Source organism: Dermacentor andersoni, chromosome 9 (assembly GCF_023375885.2).
Source record: "Dermacentor andersoni chromosome 9, qqDerAnde1_hic_scaffold, whole genome shotgun sequence".
NCBI lineage: Eukaryota > Metazoa > Arthropoda > Arachnida > Ixodida > Ixodidae > Dermacentor > Dermacentor andersoni.
The window spans coordinates 36,163,787-36,183,257 of record NC_092822.1 but is presented as its reverse complement, the minus strand read 5'-3'; the positions used below and the strand labels follow the sequence as shown (position 1 = coordinate 36,183,257).

General features: G+C 42.8%; 1 protein-coding gene across 1 annotated transcript in view; it reads right to left on the bottom strand.

Annotated features, from left to right (window-relative positions):
- The window catches only part of LOC126527626 (laminin subunit alpha-1-like), a 123,796-nt gene that overhangs the window by 90,016 nt on the left and 14,309 nt on the right, over window positions 1-19,471 (bottom strand). Inside the window, exons 2-8 of the mRNA XM_050175438.3 lie at window positions 7,605-7,731; window positions 5,709-5,868; window positions 4,625-4,867; window positions 4,262-4,321; window positions 2,849-2,971; window positions 1,765-1,857; window positions 117-231 (exon numbers count right to left, since the gene is read on the bottom strand). Of these exons, the coding sequence (XP_050031395.1) occupies window positions 117-231; window positions 1,765-1,857; window positions 2,849-2,971; window positions 4,262-4,321; window positions 4,625-4,867; window positions 5,709-5,868; window positions 7,605-7,731 (921 nt within the window). The remainder of the gene's footprint in view (window positions 1-116; window positions 232-1,764; window positions 1,858-2,848; window positions 2,972-4,261; window positions 4,322-4,624; window positions 4,868-5,708; window positions 5,869-7,604; window positions 7,732-19,471) is intronic.

Here is a 19,471-nt window from a genome sequence, read left to right as displayed (position 1 = left end):
AACTGCAAGCTTCTCTAATCTTGTGTGGTCCACTAGCACAGCCAACGATAAACTGTTTTTCCATCTACTTGTTTGCGGCGACTCAAAAAAAGACAAAATAAAATCCGGTGCTGCACCTTCGCACTCTGCTGCATCACCGGCTGTGCCCATCCTCCATGGCTGCTGGTTGAACAATGGGCAGCAGCGCTCGCAGCTAGGGCCACAGGTGTTGTGTTCACAGCGACATTGCAGCTGCATCAGCAAGGAATCAAAAGCACAGCACTGTTTGTGTCGCATGCTCATTGGGCACATCATTAACTTGGCTTAAGAGGGATCTTCATCTCAATGGTACCTATAAGATAACTAAAAACGGGGAGGAATTGTTTGCATGGTCTCTACTGAACCTATTTTGGTATGGTTTGTTGCACTTAGAGGACAGAGACTCTTTACTTGATCCTTCATTTCTTTTTATGGTCCCCGAGTGGGCCTAGCCAGGTGACGTTGAGTTTACTCGCGTCTATTGTGGACCAAATAAGGTTGTTTCACTCCCTCACTATCACTCATTCACTCAGAAATTGCCAAAACTCTGGAGATGCCTTTTAAGCAACACATCAAGCTTAGTAAATGCAATAAATTATTGCATGCGGACTAGTTGGTTCTTGAACATGAAACCATATTGCACTGCATAACTGATATGAAAAACACACGAAGAAAAAGGAGCAATAACACAGAGATACACATCATTTTCTGTGTCTCCATGTTTACGTTTATGAGTGTTTCGTATCACCTATGCACTTAACTTGGCTTCCAACGTCTAGTTTACAATGTTGTAACACTGCAAAGAGAACAGACACCATCAAAAATACTGTTAACTGGACAAGTTCGGAAGTCCAAAGCAAAAAAGATTTGTATATCATAGGCAACTCTAAAGTATACCACGAATTTACAGATAGGAATATTGCTTAGGTCAAGTAAACAATGTAACCTTTCGTAAGCTGTAAACTAATGTATCACATGCAGTTATCCACTTTAAACACTCTAATAGATCCAGTCTACGTCATCACTATATCTATTTTTAGTGCAGGGTAATGCATTTGTAAACTTGGTACTTAAATTCTTCTCTGAAATTTACCAATTTTTGGCAATACCTGGAAAGAAAACTGAGGCCCTAAAATATTATGCTTTAAACAGTTGGCAGAATTTAACTTTCTCTCTTAAGTACAACAGACTTCCCTCAAGTTGGCTCAGCCCTTTCCCAATAAGAGCAATTTTACATTGCAAATGCATTTGAATTGCAAAACTGGAGTGGCCTCCGAGCTAATTAATCTTCATCTTAATGAGTCATTCGCAACTTCACCATCAATAACGCACCATCACGTATACACCAAAGGACTAATCACAGTCACAGTCTTTCAGCAGCAACAAAGTAGTAGCTATGACTGCAAATACCTGGTTAGTCAATGAATGGATTCCCAACTTCACCTGAATTCTGACTTGTGTGTATTTGACAACAGGAGCGAAAGTCAATATCTTGGCATTGTGCAATTCACAAAGAGAGACATATCGCAAGAAAGCAAGCCCTGGCTGTCCCTTGCACTCTCTTGTAGCTTGCGTGCTTCATGGTTTGCACAATTTCAAGTGCAAACGCTTCTTCATTCTAGTGTAATGAAATTTCTGCAACTAGTCAGAAATTGCTTTATGAAAGAATGCTGCTTATGTTAATTAATTTATTTATTTATTTAAATACCTTCAGGGCCCAAGGGCATGGTTAATTCTAAACCTTACCTCTCCACCTGATCCCTTGGAAGGACATTCCTGGGCATGTCCTGAGCAGACACACTGTCCTCCGATCGATATGTCCTTAATGGAATAGAAATACTAAAAAGACAAGAAAAAAAAGTGGGGGGGGGGGGGTGCTGTGCTGTTACAAAACAATAAGCTTATTTCTGGTATAACAATGCAACACACATTGAACACACCTTCATAAACGGCTTCTAAGACGACAAAAGAATGTTCTGAATGTAGAAAAAAAAAGTCAAACAATTACATAAGCTTCTTAAAATATCACTTTGGAAGTCAGTTCCATGAGTGGGCAATTTAAAAAAGTATTTTAAAATACATCTATAAAGATAAAAATCTTTGCAAGTACTTACTTTTTATAAAGACACCTTACCAAGCAGTTGACCACTGACCATGATAATCGACTGAACCGTCAATAGTCTGTATAAGGCTCTTTGATTCTCAAACAAGATACAAGTGACACACCTAATGCTTTAACAGCACAGGCACAGCTGACTGTTGCAAAATGAAGATACTAATGCATTTGAAATGAACGTGAATGGTTAGCTAGGTGAACAAAGTAAATCAACATACAGCCAGTCAACCACACATATGCCCCATTTGCAGAGAATTTTAATGAGTCTTGGAGCTTTTTATCCAAGATGTAAAAATGCACTCCATAATCAACAGCAACAGTATATAGAACCTCATTATAATGAACACAGATATAGCGAATCACCAAATTCTACAAGGTAAATCTAAAATGTTTCTCACTGCCATCAGCATGTAATGACTTTATGCTCATAACGAATATAAGATATAATGAATATGTTTTAGTGTCAGACGCACTTTTGTTAAAATGAAGCTAGACCAAAGAATAAAATAATGCGAGAACCCTTTCCCAACCACCATCAATAACTTTACTGTGGTTGGCTTTATGCAGATTAGAGCAGTGGGCATTACAACATTTACAATAATGATTGAGCCATTCATTTCTACACTTTGCCATCGACACAAATGGACAGACTAAGCCAGCAAGAACACCACGCATCCACTGCGCCATTAGTCTAAATTTAAGCAGTATTCTTACCCGCCTGGCTACAGATTTGTCCAGCTTGTCCGAATCGCCATTGGCCTGGAAGCTCATGAGGTCAGCATTCAGGGTGCGGATACGCTGGAGTCGGAGTCGAACGTATCGGGCTTTGGTGAAGTCCTGCATGGGCCAAAAATTATGGCACGTTTTCGAAAAGTGCAAGAAAGGTAGAAAAAGGACGTCTCCAAAACAGCCTGCTCTTAAGTGCTGCGATTAATCAAGCACATCATATGGTTAGGTTCAATTTCACCAGCTCTTTCTCATGTATAGTATTATGAAGTTGTTGTTCTTGACAAGTTCTGTACAATTAGCTCTATAAGTTACTCATTCTTATTTTAAATTCTTGAATTTGAGAACATACTCAAAGATGCCTTACAACCTTTATTATTATTATTTTATTCCATACATGCTTCCTCTTACTATTAATTTTATTCTCCTTTTCCTTTATCTTTACATAATTTCCTTCAGCTCACACTGTGTAGCCAAACTACTGCAGTCTGTGAGATGTGATGTTATGACCAGCAGTGTCAAATAGTACAGTGTGTCAGCCTGGGGAGCGTGTGGTTCAATTTAAATACAGCAAGACTTGCAACATTTTTTATTTTAAACTGATATTAAAGTAAAAGACAGATGGCTCCAATATTTTCTTGCAGGCATGTTGTGGTAGCCAATCTCTTTGAGTAATGAAAGTGAAAATATCAGACTCAATCAGTCGTATATATAAATAGGTACTACTCATTAAACAATGATACATTTGAAATCTTTGCGAGTTCTTGAGTACAAATAAGAATAATAATTATTATTATTTGGTTTGAACACATTCTATTGACAGAGAGAAAAAAGGACAGTAAGGAGCACGCTAGAAGTTGCTCCCACAAAAGGCAGAGTGTGCCTACCTACTCTTCAGGAAGAAAGTATACAAACACATAAATGGAAGATCGGAAGAAAAGAGGAAAGAAAGAACCAGATGACATTTCACAATGACCAAAGGAAAACAATGACAAAGAACAGAGAGAATACAGTACAGTAATAGGAGTAGAACAAATCACTGAGGTTGAATAACATGGTACGGGTAGTACACAACACACAAGCACGGCATGGTTTATGTCATGTCATGTAAAATAAATTTCCTAATTTACTGGCAAGTGATTCAATTGTGACTGCTGCCAAGCCATCAACATTACCATAGCTCACTCAGCATTTAGACGACATGGGCCGGTACTTCTGAAAAACATCTCAATAGACTAGCAAAAATATATGGTAAGGAGCAAGCAAACTTCACCGCCACTTGTGACATCACTAGCACTTTTTAAGCTGCATTATTTATTGTGAGAACAGGCTGCAATCAAAAGCATTTAAAACAATCCAAGTCTAAAGATGTCCACGAGCAGCGAAACAATGTCAACATACCATCAATTTTTCACTGAACTCCTCAGCGCCTGGCCTTCCACTAATAAGGGATGTGTGAATCTGAAAAACAAAAAAAGAAAAAGTCATACATTAAGCTTGCACTTAGATGCTGAACTAAGGCGGAAGTACAGAAACCAAATATGTCAGTCAAGGGTACATATCATTCATCATACTTTTATATACACTATATTTCATAATTTCGTAATTGTTGTGGCAAGTTCTGAAGGCAAGTTTTGGCCACCACAGCTCTAACATACAGAAGCTGTCATGTGCCAACAGCGAGACCAGTGGGCTCTTCACTTTTGCAGTAGATTGTGAAAGCATGGAATTCAAGCATGCAGAGATCCGAGTGCAAACATTTACCTCTCCATCTTCGAATGGAGTAATGCGTGAGTAGAACGAAGTGCAAATCACTTCATCGTCAGACTTGTAAACAGGCTGCCCTGGAGTGGGCGCTATGCCATAGGCCTCCCAGCATTCGCCATCTGATACGGCGTAGTACTGCCATGGTCGGTAAAACACTCCATCAATGGATCGCTCCAGAATCCAGTTTCCAGGCCTTGGCGAGATGGCAGCCTTGACAATCACGTAGGCCACTTGGAACACCTGCAAATCCAAGTTAAAATTCTTTCACAGCTGGATTGATATCATGCAGGCAACTTTGAACAGCTGCATGGTGAAGTTAACAGATTCTCTGTAGCTGCTGAAGCAACTACACTGCTAAATAAGGACAGGTTTTATAAAGCCCGGTATAATAAGTAATGCAAATTACAGTGAACTGAAGGAGGAAACTGAAGCACCATTATGTCAGTGCTCAAATGCACTGCAGAAGACAATTGCATCTTCTGTGCATAAGTGACATAAATGCCTACGAAAAATACAAACTAAAATTGAGGTGAGAAAACACTTAAGCATCTCAGAAAGTCCACGTAAGCATGAGCTTCCCAAGCATCATCAACATATCCCACAACAAATCTGGAGCCATTAATTAAGTGAAGCATGAGTTACTGCAAACACATGGTGGTGCTACTTTCAACTATTAGAGTTCAGGTACATGAAAATCATGTTTATGATACTTTGCAGCAATTCAGCATATTTTTTGGGCAATTACAACATTACTAAAGAATTGCGTGAGTGCTAAGTGTACGGCTGCAATTAAACAGTATTTATTGCAGCAACAAGCTCCATTCTCCAAAGCTTGCTTTGCAACAAGAGCTGCTTGAGAGACAACAAAAATGAGCTTGTTCTTTACTAATTTTTACATGGCTGCCTTTACAGCTCCCAATTACACCTTGAGCATAGCTTTTTCAGTATTGGGCATACATTTTCAGCGGCACTTGACGTTTAACCCTCAGGCATAACTCTCAAGCATAAAACTTCATGTAGAGAACCTGATCGCTGGGAAATCAGGGCGTCCGTTGTTTCGAAAATGGGGACGCAGACAAACCTGCTTGAGGTCGAGGGTGATGGTGACCCACTGGTACTTGCGCCCATGCTGCAGGGAAGGGCTCTGCCACCAGCGGTTGCTGCCATCAATGGCGTACTGGATCGGGTGCCTTCGGTCGGCATAGCGGCTCGTGGCGTCGCACTCTCCGCACTGCGGTTCTCTGAAGCAACAAACAGGTTTCTTCATTGATTGGAGAAAGATACTGGCCTTACGTCAACACACTTGCCATGTTGCTTGAACACGAAATAAAGTGAATCGAATCGAATATTAGAAGACAGAACAGCAGGTGAAGTCGCGTCTGACGGTGAGCATGGATTAATTGATTCAAATGCAGAGCATTTGTCGAGGCCTGTGACCACTGGTTAAGCACCTAAGCATGTTCAAACATGCACCACTTACAATATTCGCTTGAGTCATTGTGCGCAGCTCACACAGTGCATCAAAAGCAAAAGCAGTGGTGGACACAATAATATTTGAAATGTGTCGTATACACCCTGAAGCACATCTGATTGGACCTGGGCTGTAAGATTGAATAACACCTGTTAAGTGTTTTAGAAAAACAGGTTGGAAGGCAGACAAATGGATGTTTGCCCTCAATGTCAGTGTTGTCCTCACTTAGCTTGTTCACTTCTTTCATTGCTTTTTTTTTTAACAATATTTTACATCAGGCATATTTTTCAAGTGGCTGGATGCGTGCTTTCAAAGTTTGCCAGATATGCAATAGTTGAGATTCTCATCCCTGTTGCTCCTAAGGATAAGTTCATGCACCGAGTCCACATTTTGTGAACTTTACAAAACATTTAAGTATTGAAAATTCTTAACCTGTTCTGCTGTAGTATGTTTTTAATTCTTGTGAAGGTACAATAAAATATCGTGAAACTAAATCTTTGATCAAAAATTGGCCCCTCAAGGGGACCATTGCTACCCATTGCATAACTTCACCATGTTGAAAATATGACACCAAAACTGAAGCAAGAGCAAGGTTGTAAAAACATTTAAGAATTATTTTTTTCTGGAACAAGAAACTAAATATTATGTTAACCAAATTTGTGTGGTGGCCCAGCCTCACCACGCATTCATATGCCTTTAGCCATGTCTTCTGAGACAATTTGAAAGTTGGCTTAAATAAATGAATAAAGAAAGAAAGAACCTTACTTCAATCATCTTGTTTTTAACTCCTAGCAAAGTGTGCATCATCAGAACTCATCCCCATTGAAAATATGCAATTGGAAAGTTGAAATATGGGTTAATTTTCTTCAACAAAAGTGAGATATTTTCTGGATACAGAGTCAGAATATTTAATGTTACATAGAGCAAAACAAACAATGTTTAGAAAATATTCATTGGTATGATATAGAATGTAAACACACATGCACGGATCTGTCTGTGAGAAAACAACATGTACTGTAGTTTAGCTGAGGACATGCAGTCACGTTCAGACTTATGACTTAGTCTTATTAGTGAGTTATCTACAACAAGCCCACACCAAGCCCACACCAAGCAGCATATTGCTTTGAGGTGTAATATGGGATTTATATTATATTATATATATATATATATATTAATCTTTTTGGCTGTTATGTCAAAGCTTAACTGTATTGCACCTACCTGCATTGTAAACTTATTTAACATTTTTATCCTGTATTCCCACTCCCCTCTATAATGCTACAGCGACTGAGGGTAGTTGAAATAAATAAGCAAGTAAATAAATAAATATGCCATTCTGACTACAGTTTAACCAAGCTGAGGGCTTCCGTTGAACGCTCGATTACTTTAACCGAGCAGCTACTTCAAGTAAGTAGCAGTCAAGGAATTCACCACATGAAGATCCTTTAGAACTCAGGTAAATAGATTACATATAAGAGGATGTGAGCGAATGAGACCAAGGTAATATACCTATTGTATGTGTGCTCAACAAGCTTGCAGTAGTTGTCAGGTCCCGTTTCACCACACGTCGCATTTACTGTGATGCCTGCATTGCTGGCCAAGTTAAATACAGATGGGAATAGGCCTTTTGCATAATCTGCACAAAAGAAGAAACATAAAAGAAACATTTCGACAAATGCCACAGACAGCACATCACAAACACATGTCACAAGTGCATGAAGAATAATTTGAATCACTTCACTAGTTTTCCTTCACTTTTAAAATCAACCATGTGAGATGCATAAGTTGTCATAAGCTGTCACAAGATACATAAGTTGTCAATGTCCACTGTCTTCTAAATGAGTCCCCTGTACAAATGCTGATTGCATAACCTTTCTCCAGGGCTTCAGGATACAATGGAGATCATGACTGTGATAGCACAGATGAGCCCGATAAATGATGATGATCATTATGGTGGCTAGGTTTTAAAATCCTGAAGGATACACCTAGAGCTTTGAACTCATTTCTACTTCGCGGGGTCCCTGGACATACAAAGGTGCACTGACATTTTGCAGTCAGTGTAAGAGTGCCCATTGACATGAACATATAACACAGCAAAAAACAATACCTACATCATCAGGAGCAAAATGTGCAAGAACCCACTCCTGCAACCTCACTCCTGCAAGTAAATACCGATAATAATATTGATATTAATAATGTACAAAAAAATGACAGCTAGTAAATGCCGCTGAGCAGGGAGCAGTTTACTATTAAGCTTACACAAGCAGTGCCTTTCCATAGCTACATGATTTCTCTAGAATAACACGTAAATTTATATATACCACAAACGATTAAATTACCACGGTAAAGAAGTCTTCCTATGACAATTTGCCTCTCTTTAAGCGCAAAAACTGAGATAAATTTCACACATTACAAAGGTAAGCTAAAGTGAATTGGGCTGTGACAACTGTGAATGAAACCCAAATTTGAAAGCAATGAACAAAGAAACAATGTACTCAAAACTTTAACCTTCTTCTGGCCTGAACAGAGACAACTTCAAAGAAACAAATGGATGCAATCTTAATATAGGTCTTTATTGTGTTTCAAGAAGGTCCCAAAACTGTAGACTTTAACACGCTTGGCAATAACCAAAATTTTATTTACGGTACATTCACTAGGATGGAACTATGAAACATTTCAACATACCGCGTACATCTTTAAATCATAAAGTCAATGTTCAACAGTAATCAGTGTAATCCCAGTAATAATTATACTTACGAAACATTAATTAAGTGCAACTATCTTGCTTCTCACCATAACACTACATCCCTTAAGATTCTGCAGCTGCACCAAACCATTCCCCTCCCACGAGTAAATGTTTTTTTTTTTTTTTTTTGTCATATGTTGAGTCCCAGCCTCATTTCAGATCAACATGGATTCACCCCTGATCTCTGCTTTGTGCACTACCTCTGAGAGCAACGTCACAGTGATTCTGGGTTGCCAGCTTCCGAACCCAGCTTTCTCCTAAATTGGATAAAGAAATTCCCTAGCTTTCCCTAGATTTTTGTAAGGTACACTTGCTCAGTTTGTCAGTATGAGCTTTGTAAAGATATACTTTTTGGCATGCAAATAGATTGAAAATGTATATTTCAATTTATTTCCAAGCTCGTTTAATACATTTGAATAATAAAGTTGCTGCACTCAAGCTTAAATGACGTTGCAGTGCAATCCATCCTAACTACAGTTCGTGCTAACAGCACAGCCTCCTGCTTGAAAATACATTCACAGAACAGCAGGCGAGCACGTTTATACTCGCTCCTCATGCAAAACAAATTTGAACAACAGCGAAATGCCCAGATTAACACAGAACCTTATTTGAATTGTAAGGAAAGCTGGTACCAGACTATACCGGATTACGGAATATGTAACAAAGTCAAAACACTGTGTTCCTTCACGACACCAATATGAAGTATGAGCAATACATTTTTCTTGCATGCTTTGTGATGCATCCGCGTAGCAGTACCATGTACATTTGCGTGCTTACAAGGCACACAGATATGCGTCCATTTTTTTTTCTCATTCACACACAGGACCACTAGGACTCTACAATGTGAGTCTGTTTCTCATCCTACGGGCGGTAAATGCGAGTGCATAGTTGGCTACGCAGCACCCTGACTGCCTAGTCGATTATGCTCAGCGCTAGGTAATTAGATGTGTCTGCTTATGCCGAGATTTGCAGGTACTGCTTTGTTTGGCATCGCAGCATACATTTGTGTCACCGGTGACAGATAAATATTTGTGGAAGTGATCCACACCTTGTCATTTATTTGAGGAGCGGCATTCACTGCAACACAGTACGACCACAAGTCACAATTCGGGCTGACTGAAATCTAAACATGCCGTCACATCAGCAGTTCCGCGTATCAGTTATTGCAGCATTGCAGCAGCGGCTTCTCAAGTCTCCAAGTTTTTATTTCTTCTATGCCATAGCATAAATTTCCCCTAAATTTGAGGAAATTTTCCTCAGCAAGGTCTAAAATCCCTAGATATGGGGAAGATTCCCTAGGGTTGACAGCACTGCAGCGATTTGGCCAATTTATTTATTTATAGTGCCCCAAAGACCTCAATGCGAAGCAATACATAAGGGATAAGAGCTTCTGGCGCCACATGTGGCACGTGAAGGATATAGAGCTTGCCGTCGACACAGCAGGCAATCAGCATGTGACAGTAATACCTAGCTTGAAAGATTCACGGTGACACATCGCGTCGTGTTGTGTCCCATCAGGGCACAAAAGTAAAGCTTTTCAAACAAGCTCACAATATGACTTGATTCCCTGCATTTCGGCTAGTTGCCAAGTGCCATATACTGTGCTGACATGCTCACTGATATCACAACCATTCGCAACGGTTTCCAAGTGACGAGGTGCATGCCGAGGTTTGTTGCCACATGTGAGAAATGTAAAGCGCACTTCCCCAACGTACAATTGCTAGGAAATTTAAAGAAAACGAAAGACGATAATATAATCAGAATAAAGAGTAATGTTACAACGACAGTGATAAACACTTTGACTTGTATAATAAGCAGCTGTAGCGCCCGCTTAGCAGCAATGTCATGCCCATCTCCATATCGCAAGAAGGCATACACGTCCACATAACCGCGATGCGTACGCAACATTATACACAAATCCCGCACTACCACGCAGACGGCCCCTGAGGCGCCGACCGTAGACAAAGCACCAAAGCGTCGAGCTCCCAAGTTTACGTTCACATCGTTCATATTACATGCCACACGCCCAACCCTAGACAAGCTCGCAACTCTTTCTCTCTCCCTCTCCCTCTTTCCCAACGTCTTCCGTAGTGAGCGCGGGAACATTTTTACGAGCTGCCGTGATGCCGGCGCGCGCACTGTGCAATGAAAACAAACAGCGCGACGACAACGCCAGCGAGGCAGTGCGGCAGGCGAAAAAAGAAAAGTGGTCTCCGGTGTCGCCGAATTGCGTGATGCGTTGTTTGCGCCGGGGCTCGTATGAATATGCTGCTTTGACTGCACACGCGCGAGCGTTGAGCGCAGTTTGCTGCAACGTTTATGAAACGTTGGTTTGCTGGTCGATCAACCCGCACGCCGCCAGGCGGCGCCGTCGGCGGATGGCCGAGCGGCACGTAAACATGGATAAACATCCGCGCGCGCAGACAGATTCAAACTTCGCCCACCGACGCTTGCACAATAAAGGGAGGGCGGCAGCGTGCAACGTAAAATGCAGGAGCAGAAAAGGATAATATATGATCGAAGCGATAACGACGTGAGTGAACCACGTCACTTGCGTATGCTACAGGTTCACTTCCACGGAGCGTGCATCGCATCCAGTGCACCAACAGTGCCCGCAACGCAGAGCGATTTAAGGGAAGGGCAATTGTCTTTTGTAAGCAAATAACGGTATGAGCCACCCTCGCGTGCGCCACAGACCGAACAGTCGTGGTGAATTACTAAAGGTGCAACGTCATCTGTTGTTTCTCCTGTTCTTTTTCGGTCTCCGGAATTATTCATTTTCCTTTCTCTTTTTAATTTCCATGTTCAAAACAATTCCTCGCCCGCACACTAAGGAAACGAAGAGTATCCCTTACTCTTTTCGAAGAGTCTGGACTCGTCACGTGTGCGCCACACTTTGGGGGAGACACCCGAACTGTCTTTCGTCAGAGAGTCCCAAGACTGTATGTGCACGATACAAAGGTGGTAACTTAATTTCTCACACAGTAGTCATGCACACTGTGTTCTAGTAGTCTCCTGGACCCTCTCAAGAGGGTTGCAAAACTACTGCTGAAGGAGCCCGTTAGCTACTCTAGATGAGTCAGACGACTGAAGATAAAAGGTCGCATGACCACTCTTGAAGGATTCAGGTAACTATTCTCGACGAGTCCGATGACTCTAGCAGTGTGTGTCAAGTTACACTTAGTGCGCGGTGCAGGACTAGTGCAAATAGAGTAAAGCAACTAATCCATGCAAGTCATTCTACTCTTGATTTGCAGTGTCGTACGTGCCGCTCTTCAAAATGAGTCAAAAGCATTTTGCCGACAGTGCAAAGTGACATCTCAAGATAACTATTGTGAAAAGACAAAATAGAATAATAAAGAATCTGTAGCTAACTTCCCGTAAAGCACATGGCAGGTTAGCAACAAAATGTGAATATTTCATCCCTCTTTGTTAATGTCTTCTGGAAGAGTCAAATGTATCAGTCAGTATAGACAATCACCATGAACATAAGACAGTTCTCTTTACTATTAAACTGGAATCAATGGCCAACCAAGCAAGACAGTCTTAAAGAAGCATCCAAAATGCACCTTGCAGCTGCATATGCATTACACTGCTACGTCACTCAGAATTATAATGGCACCCCAAATAGTATGTCACTGAAGCAAAAGTTCAGTTCACTACAGCACAAGTCTCTTCTAATATGTCGAAAGGTGTTTCAGCTAAACCGCGGCCTGTCCTCTCGAAGTTCATGACAGAGGTTACCGTTACTGGATTTCCGTATCCAATTAACTTCCGATCCATTTATTACTACCAAAATGATACGAACAATTTCATCTTGCGTGCACCCTTCGAACAGCCAGGCCAAGATCAACAGGGATCTTACAGACTACATTTGGCAATACTGTAATAGCTCTAGCCTAGCTCATGCTGTAACCGCTGGCAACAGGTTAGTACGGTGTTCCAGAACAGCGTCATGCGAGACCTAAGATCCGCGCCGGAAAGTTGCCGTGTGACCACGCACGGCTTCCCCGAAGCATTTGAACGAGACTCATATCACATATAGCGTTTATCGAAATATCGCCATCCAGCCTTCCCCAGGTATACAAGTTGCAGGTGTGTTGGCTAATCAATGCACGCCGCCCACACTTAAATGGCATATGACAGGGTCGATAACGGCTACTACAGAGCGATAACTCAACGGCAAACAATATATAACTTTAGTACACAAGGAATATGGTTCCTCTGCTAGAACGTTTTATTGAAAGAATTGCAACATTGCTGAAACACCTTAGCAGAGTTTCAGCATACATATTGTTTCTGTGCTAAACTGTTCTTGCAGAAAGCTTTAGCATACGACAACGTACGGTATAGAACATCTTAACGGGGAGCTCTGAATACCAGCGAGACAGTTCCTCTACTAGAACGTTCAAAGAGGATAGCATAATTACTCGGTGCAAAAAAAAAAAAAACACATTCACCGACGATTATACGTGTTTTCTATACGTTTTCTATACGTGTTTTCATTTCGCGATCTATTTGGCCGGCGCGGACAATCTGTATCGTTCCGCACGTTCCATACGGAGCGAAGTGTGGCGCGACTGCCTCGCTAATCGGGAGACGCGAGAGGCAGCGCGTGGTTGACACGTGGGCGCGATTCAGAGCAGCCACCGCAGACAGACCTCCGCTCATGCAGCGCTTTGGTGAACAGACGACGCACACGAACGGAGCGGAAGCGAGCGAGCGCATCCGAGGAACCCTAACTACACTCCGTTTCATACAGCAGGTGCAACGCTGTGGCGGCTAGAGATACTTATTGCAGTGGCTGCGTTCGAACTTAGAAATAGTTCGGTGTTTCTTGACCCGATTTTTGTGAAACATTTCTTTATATAAGCTCAGTCCTGAATGAAAAAAGAAGAATTTAACCTTAGAAACAATCCATGTACTTACACGGCAACTAACACGTTATTTTAAATCAATTTACTTTCCTTATCTTTTTAAATGCAGCCCATCGCGGCAGCCTCACATGCATGCTCGCGCGAGCAAACGCCCCTGGCGCGCAGCGAAGCATAGACGGAGACCCGCGGAGCGATAAGTTTTGGTGACCGGACATGTTGCGTCGCTTCCACAGCGTTGCACCTGATGTATGAAATGGCGTATAACGACGTGCTAGAGTTACTGTATATGCTAAAGGTACCTTTGGTAGCATGTACAATAACTATACGACGCGCGCTGATCTCGCGCCATTTCGTTGCCACCGTCGCCATAGTCCGTCTTGCGCGGCACTAGGCTTTTCTTCTCACGATTTCGCAATACCTTCCTTCTCCGCTTTCCGCCTCATGGTTCCGCTGCACCCTCCTCCTACGCTTTCCTCCTCGCGCTATCTCCCCTCTCGCCGTCTTTCGTCACCCACTGCGCTCCGCGTTCCTCCCACCTTTCCCTGTGCTCGTTCGCTCGGTACGAGGTACGACGCCAACGCCCGCCGCAGCAACTGGCGCCTAAAGCTGCGCTCTAAAACGCTCTTACAGTTTTATATACGGTAACATGCTTCCTCTGCCAGACGTTCTACGGAAGATATAAACTGTGCTAAAACGTTCTGACAGGAGGGCGGTACAGAGGCTAACACACTTTTCTATAACTCGGGAACCACGTGCTCAGGACTGCGCTGGCCACATCTAAAGATAAAGTGCGGCTCAAAATCGGCTGGATGAGAGCTTGCCTGACTACGTTTATAGTATTCATTGATTTCTCTCGACCTGGCGGTCACCTCAAGCTTTGGAAGCTGGGTTTGGCCCTCAGGAGCGCGTTATAGACAAGCGCGTTGACACGTATATTCATTGGGTTAGGTGGCTTTACTAGTTGACTGAAAGAGAGCTTTATCATATGGAAACGTGGTTTTTACGCCAAAGTGCTCTAACGGAGCTTTAGCTATACCACGGGGACATGGTTCCGCCGCTAAGAAGTTCTGATTGCAAAGTGGCAACGCTGTATGCATGCGGGAAACCTGGTTCCGGTATAGTACTCTGTATAGATTTGGCGATAGACTGCGCATAATGAATCGAATCCAGCTATGCGAATGCGCGCAGCCTATCAAACGTGTATACCGGCTTCGCTAAAGCTATGTATGGGTTCGCTAAAGCTGTATGTATCGGTTCGCTAAAGCTATATGTATCGGTTCGCTAAAGCTGTATGTATCGGTTGGCTAAAGCTGCAATACATAATCACCTACAATTTTGAGCAGTTAAATGGCGTCATCCGCTGCTAAACACGAGGTCGCGGATTGCATTTCCAGTCGCGGCTGGATTATTGTGAAGGTGACAGACAATGCGAGTGGGACGGTCGTACAGCGAGGTTTTGGAATCCCGGCTGGCCCCAGTCAAAATTACTCCAGGTGTCGTCGAGGATACGGCGAACTCTCATCGGGGTTTGCTTTCAGACGTAAACCAAATGAGTTAATCAGCATCAACGCTTTATTTACCAGACCATAGCGCTGAAGTGTCCGCTGAGCCGTCAAGCCGTGAAAGCGGCTCCACAGCGGAGCCACGTAAACCATTGTATGACAGCAACTGTACCAAGTGCATACATTGATAGAGATCCATACATCGTGAAAAAGGCGAAAGAGAGAGAGAACAAGCAAGCTACAATACAACATTAAGCATATCCACCAATCACACGATTATAATGATAAGACCTACGGTGTTTGGTCGTTATAGAGGTGTGGCGACCAAACATCATACAGATCTTAAAATCGTATCTTGCACCGCGTTATTTAATTTTTCTTTTTGGTTGTAGAGCTTGGCTAATGTTAATTCAGGCACCCTTATGTACCTCGTCATATTTCAAGACACACTGAAAGAAAAGCACGAATGCAACGGCTTTATTTTCAAGTGTGTTTAGTGTGACCGGGACGTTTGCGTATGGGCCAAAGTTTGGTACTTAGTATACGTTTTACGAAACAGGGATACAAACCATACGTCGACATGCTTTGTTTTAACCTATCGGCGCGCAGCACAGTTCAGCGGCTATGCGTATATGCGTTCTCCTGCTCAGCCCGAGGTCGCAGGGTTCGGTTCCCCGCCAAGGCGGCCGCATTTTCATAGGGGGCGAAATGCAAATACGCCCGTGCGCTTAGATTTAGGTGCACGCGATAAAGAACCCCAGGGACTCAAATGAATCTTCAGACCCCTCTCCGCCCCCTCCCCCTCCACGACGTCTCGAAAGCCCCAGAGTTGTTCTAATTTTGGCAAACTTTAAAAAAAAAAAAAAACGTGAATCAATCAATCAATACATCAGTCAACAGTCAACCAACCGATCAAAGACAATCGCCCCGTCGATGCACAATTATGGACGACCGTCATTTTGCTCGAGTCTGGGTAAGCCCCACTCAAAAGACGAGGAAGTCAAACCAGAAGTTAAACGAAAAGCTGCGGCTCCAGCCTTCCCGCGTGCTGCACACAATAGGAGTGGCAGGGAGAGAACAAGAGAGAAAAAAAAGGGTGGCGGAATCCGCTGACGTATACGGCAGCGAGGGAACGTGCCGTAGTCAAGGAAGGATGCGGTGTCGCCCCGGCAGACGTGGTGCGGACGCCACGGGGCAGCGCGGTTCATGCCAGAAGCAGCGGCCGCAAGCGGTCCTTGAACTCCTAGGCGCGAGCGAGCGTGCGCGATGTTTTGCACTGTTGTAAACACACGGGGGGAAAGTGGGGTGGGCAAAGGCGTTGTTAGGCTCCGTCTCCTTATTTTTTTTCTTTTCTTTCGAGAAGAAAGGTGCTAGGATCGAGAGTGCTTGTTTTGTCTTCGACGAATTGCCTCCGCGCTGCGTGACCAAAGCGAAAAAAAAGAAGAAATAGATTAGTCGACGGATCTATTTTCGCTATACTTAGTCTGAAGTTGGCTTCACTCGTCCAATTCGCTTTAATGAAATTAAAATCAGTCTTATCACATTCGCGACGCAATGAAGTTGCCCCCCTTTAAAGGGCCCCTCACCAGGGCCCATAGCAAATTTTGGTTACACGTCGGAAGTTGTTACGTGTCCTCTAGGGAGCGTTCTGCCGCAAAACTTTTTCAAATCGGCTAATTAATAGACGAGATAGAGATATTTCAGTGCCGCGAATCTATGATTTCAGGAGGCGAGCTCCACTGCCAAGTGACACACTCTCCACGTTCGCCGTCTAGCCTCCGCAAGCAAAATTCCTTCCCTGCGTTCTCCCATACCGGACCTCGAGGATCGCGTGACGGATACGTCACGGGCCCCGCCTTCATTTTTTTTTTTTCGTTTCGTTCCGCTCCATCTACCATCTTCGTGTTCCAACACTACGGAAGGTCATTCCCAATAGTACTGCGTTCTCGCACCTTTATTTGCGTACTCAAACCGCAATGTTCACACTGTATATAAATTTGCTTCCAAAGGCATACTGCCATAGATGGCGCCTCCCCTCCCCCCCTCCCTTCCCCCCTTCTTTCGTTTCCCTCCGAATTTCTCGAGTGCCGCGAGGCGAAGAGAAATAAAAGTTAAAAAACGATGCGATTTGAGGTCGGCAACGAATCGCTTTAATGATCGTCCTTTTAAGTTGATTGGGCCACGGATGGAGTAACGCCTCATTACTGCGATCTGCTAGAAAAGCCTTAACCTAGCTTAATCAAAGTGAAATTGCATACATGTGTTAGCATTTAAAATCGTCTTGTGCGTTTACTTATTATTTATCTTGTGTTATCAGACCGACTTGGTTGGTTTTGTTCAATAGCAGAAACTGCAGAAGGAGCCGTTTTGTGGCTGTCTTTTCTTTCTTTGTATTTTGTCTGCGTATTTTTATTTTATTTTATTTACAGTACCCTCAGGGCCCAGAAGGGCGTTAAAGAGGGGGTGGGTACAATAATAACAAATAAAAATACATGCTCAAACAATTATTAGTATAAAGGTGATAAATTCAAAACATAATCAGTTATTGCAGTCTTGAAAGATGATGCCTCCTCGATGCAGGCGATGGAGGGGGGAAGGCGGTTCCACTCGGCACTGGTTTTCGGCAGAAATGAGTCAGAGAAAACATTTGTGCGACAGAAAGGAATGATCAAGACGCGACGACATGTACGAAGGCTCTGAAATTGTCTTGTTTAAGCGAGCTATTTTGGTAAAAGATTTTTTGAAAAAGGCAGAGACGGGAAATTTTTCTTCGAATGTGCAAGTTAATAAGGCCAAGGTTTGACTTCATTAAAGAAACGCTAGATGTGCGGGAATAATTAGAAAGGATGAAACGTGCTGACCTGTTCTGAACTGACTCAATGGTATCTGCTAGTGTTTTTTGACCAGGGTCCCAGACAGATGACGCGTATTCTAGCTTCGGTCTAATTAGCGTTTTATAGAACAGTAACTTCAAATGGGGTGGGGCTTTTGAGAAATTCCTGCGAATGTAGCCAAGAGATCTGTTTGCATTGGTCGTGATATGTTCGATGTGCGCATGCCACGAAAGATTACTGTTTAGCTGGATTCCAAGATATTTATAGGAAGTCACGTGCTCAAGGTTGGTTTCATTGATAATATAGCCGAAAGGAGTTGGTGAGTTCGAGCGACGTGAGACAGACATAATTTTGCATTTAGTCGGATTTAAGAACATTAGCCATTGTGAGCACCACCTTGAAATGTTATCTAGATCTTTCTGAAGCATAAAGTTATCATGCTGATTAGTTATTTCACGGTATAGAACGCAATCGTCGGCAAAAAGTTTAATAGAACTATTAACTACGACAGGTAAATCGTTTATGTAAATTAGGAATAATAACGGTCCCAAGACGGAGCCTTGAGGAACACCTGACTTCACGGCGCAGTGCGGGGATTCGGAATTGTTAGCTGTTACAAACTGGGTACGGTTGTTGAGAAAACATTCTATCCATTTCAGAATATTAGGGTCAATATTAAGAGTACTAAGTTTAAGAAGCAGTAATTGATGAGACACCTTGTCAAACGCTTTCGCAAAATCTAGAAAGATACAGTCAATGACTTGGCCTTTGTCTAAAGAGGAAGAAATGCTATGTATAAACGATATTAGCTGTGCTTCGCAGCAGTAGTTTTTGCGAAAGCCATGCTGAGATGAAGTGAAGAAAGAGTTGGATTCAAGAAATGAGACAAGATTGGAAAATATTACGTGTTCAAGGATTTTGCAAGGCACGCTGGTAAGTGAAATGGCTCTGTAATTGAGAGGAGAATGCGGGTTACCTGATTTCAACAGAGGGACCACCTTCCCCACCTTCCAGTCTGCGGGCAAAGTTGAGCACTCAATAGATTGGGTGAAAAGGTACATAAAAAATATGCGGAGTGTTTTATCACCGGAACGTGGAGAAGCCAGCGGTGCCGTAGCTGCCAAGATTTCCAAATGTAATCGAATATTAGAATATATATATATATACACCCTGTCGGAGACGATGCTCCTAGAAAGCAGGCCGTAATCACGATTCGCAATACAATCTCTATGCTCGTATCAATCTTTTAACCGTATCTGACGGAACCTCGCGGTTGAAGCAAAAAGTCACGAAAACGCAGAATTTCCCGCGCATACGAGTCACGCCGCATCCAGGTACTGACTCGTTTCAGCTTACACTCGCGCGTGCAAAACCTGATACACGAATAGGTGCCAAGGTTGCAAGAAAATCCAGTGCC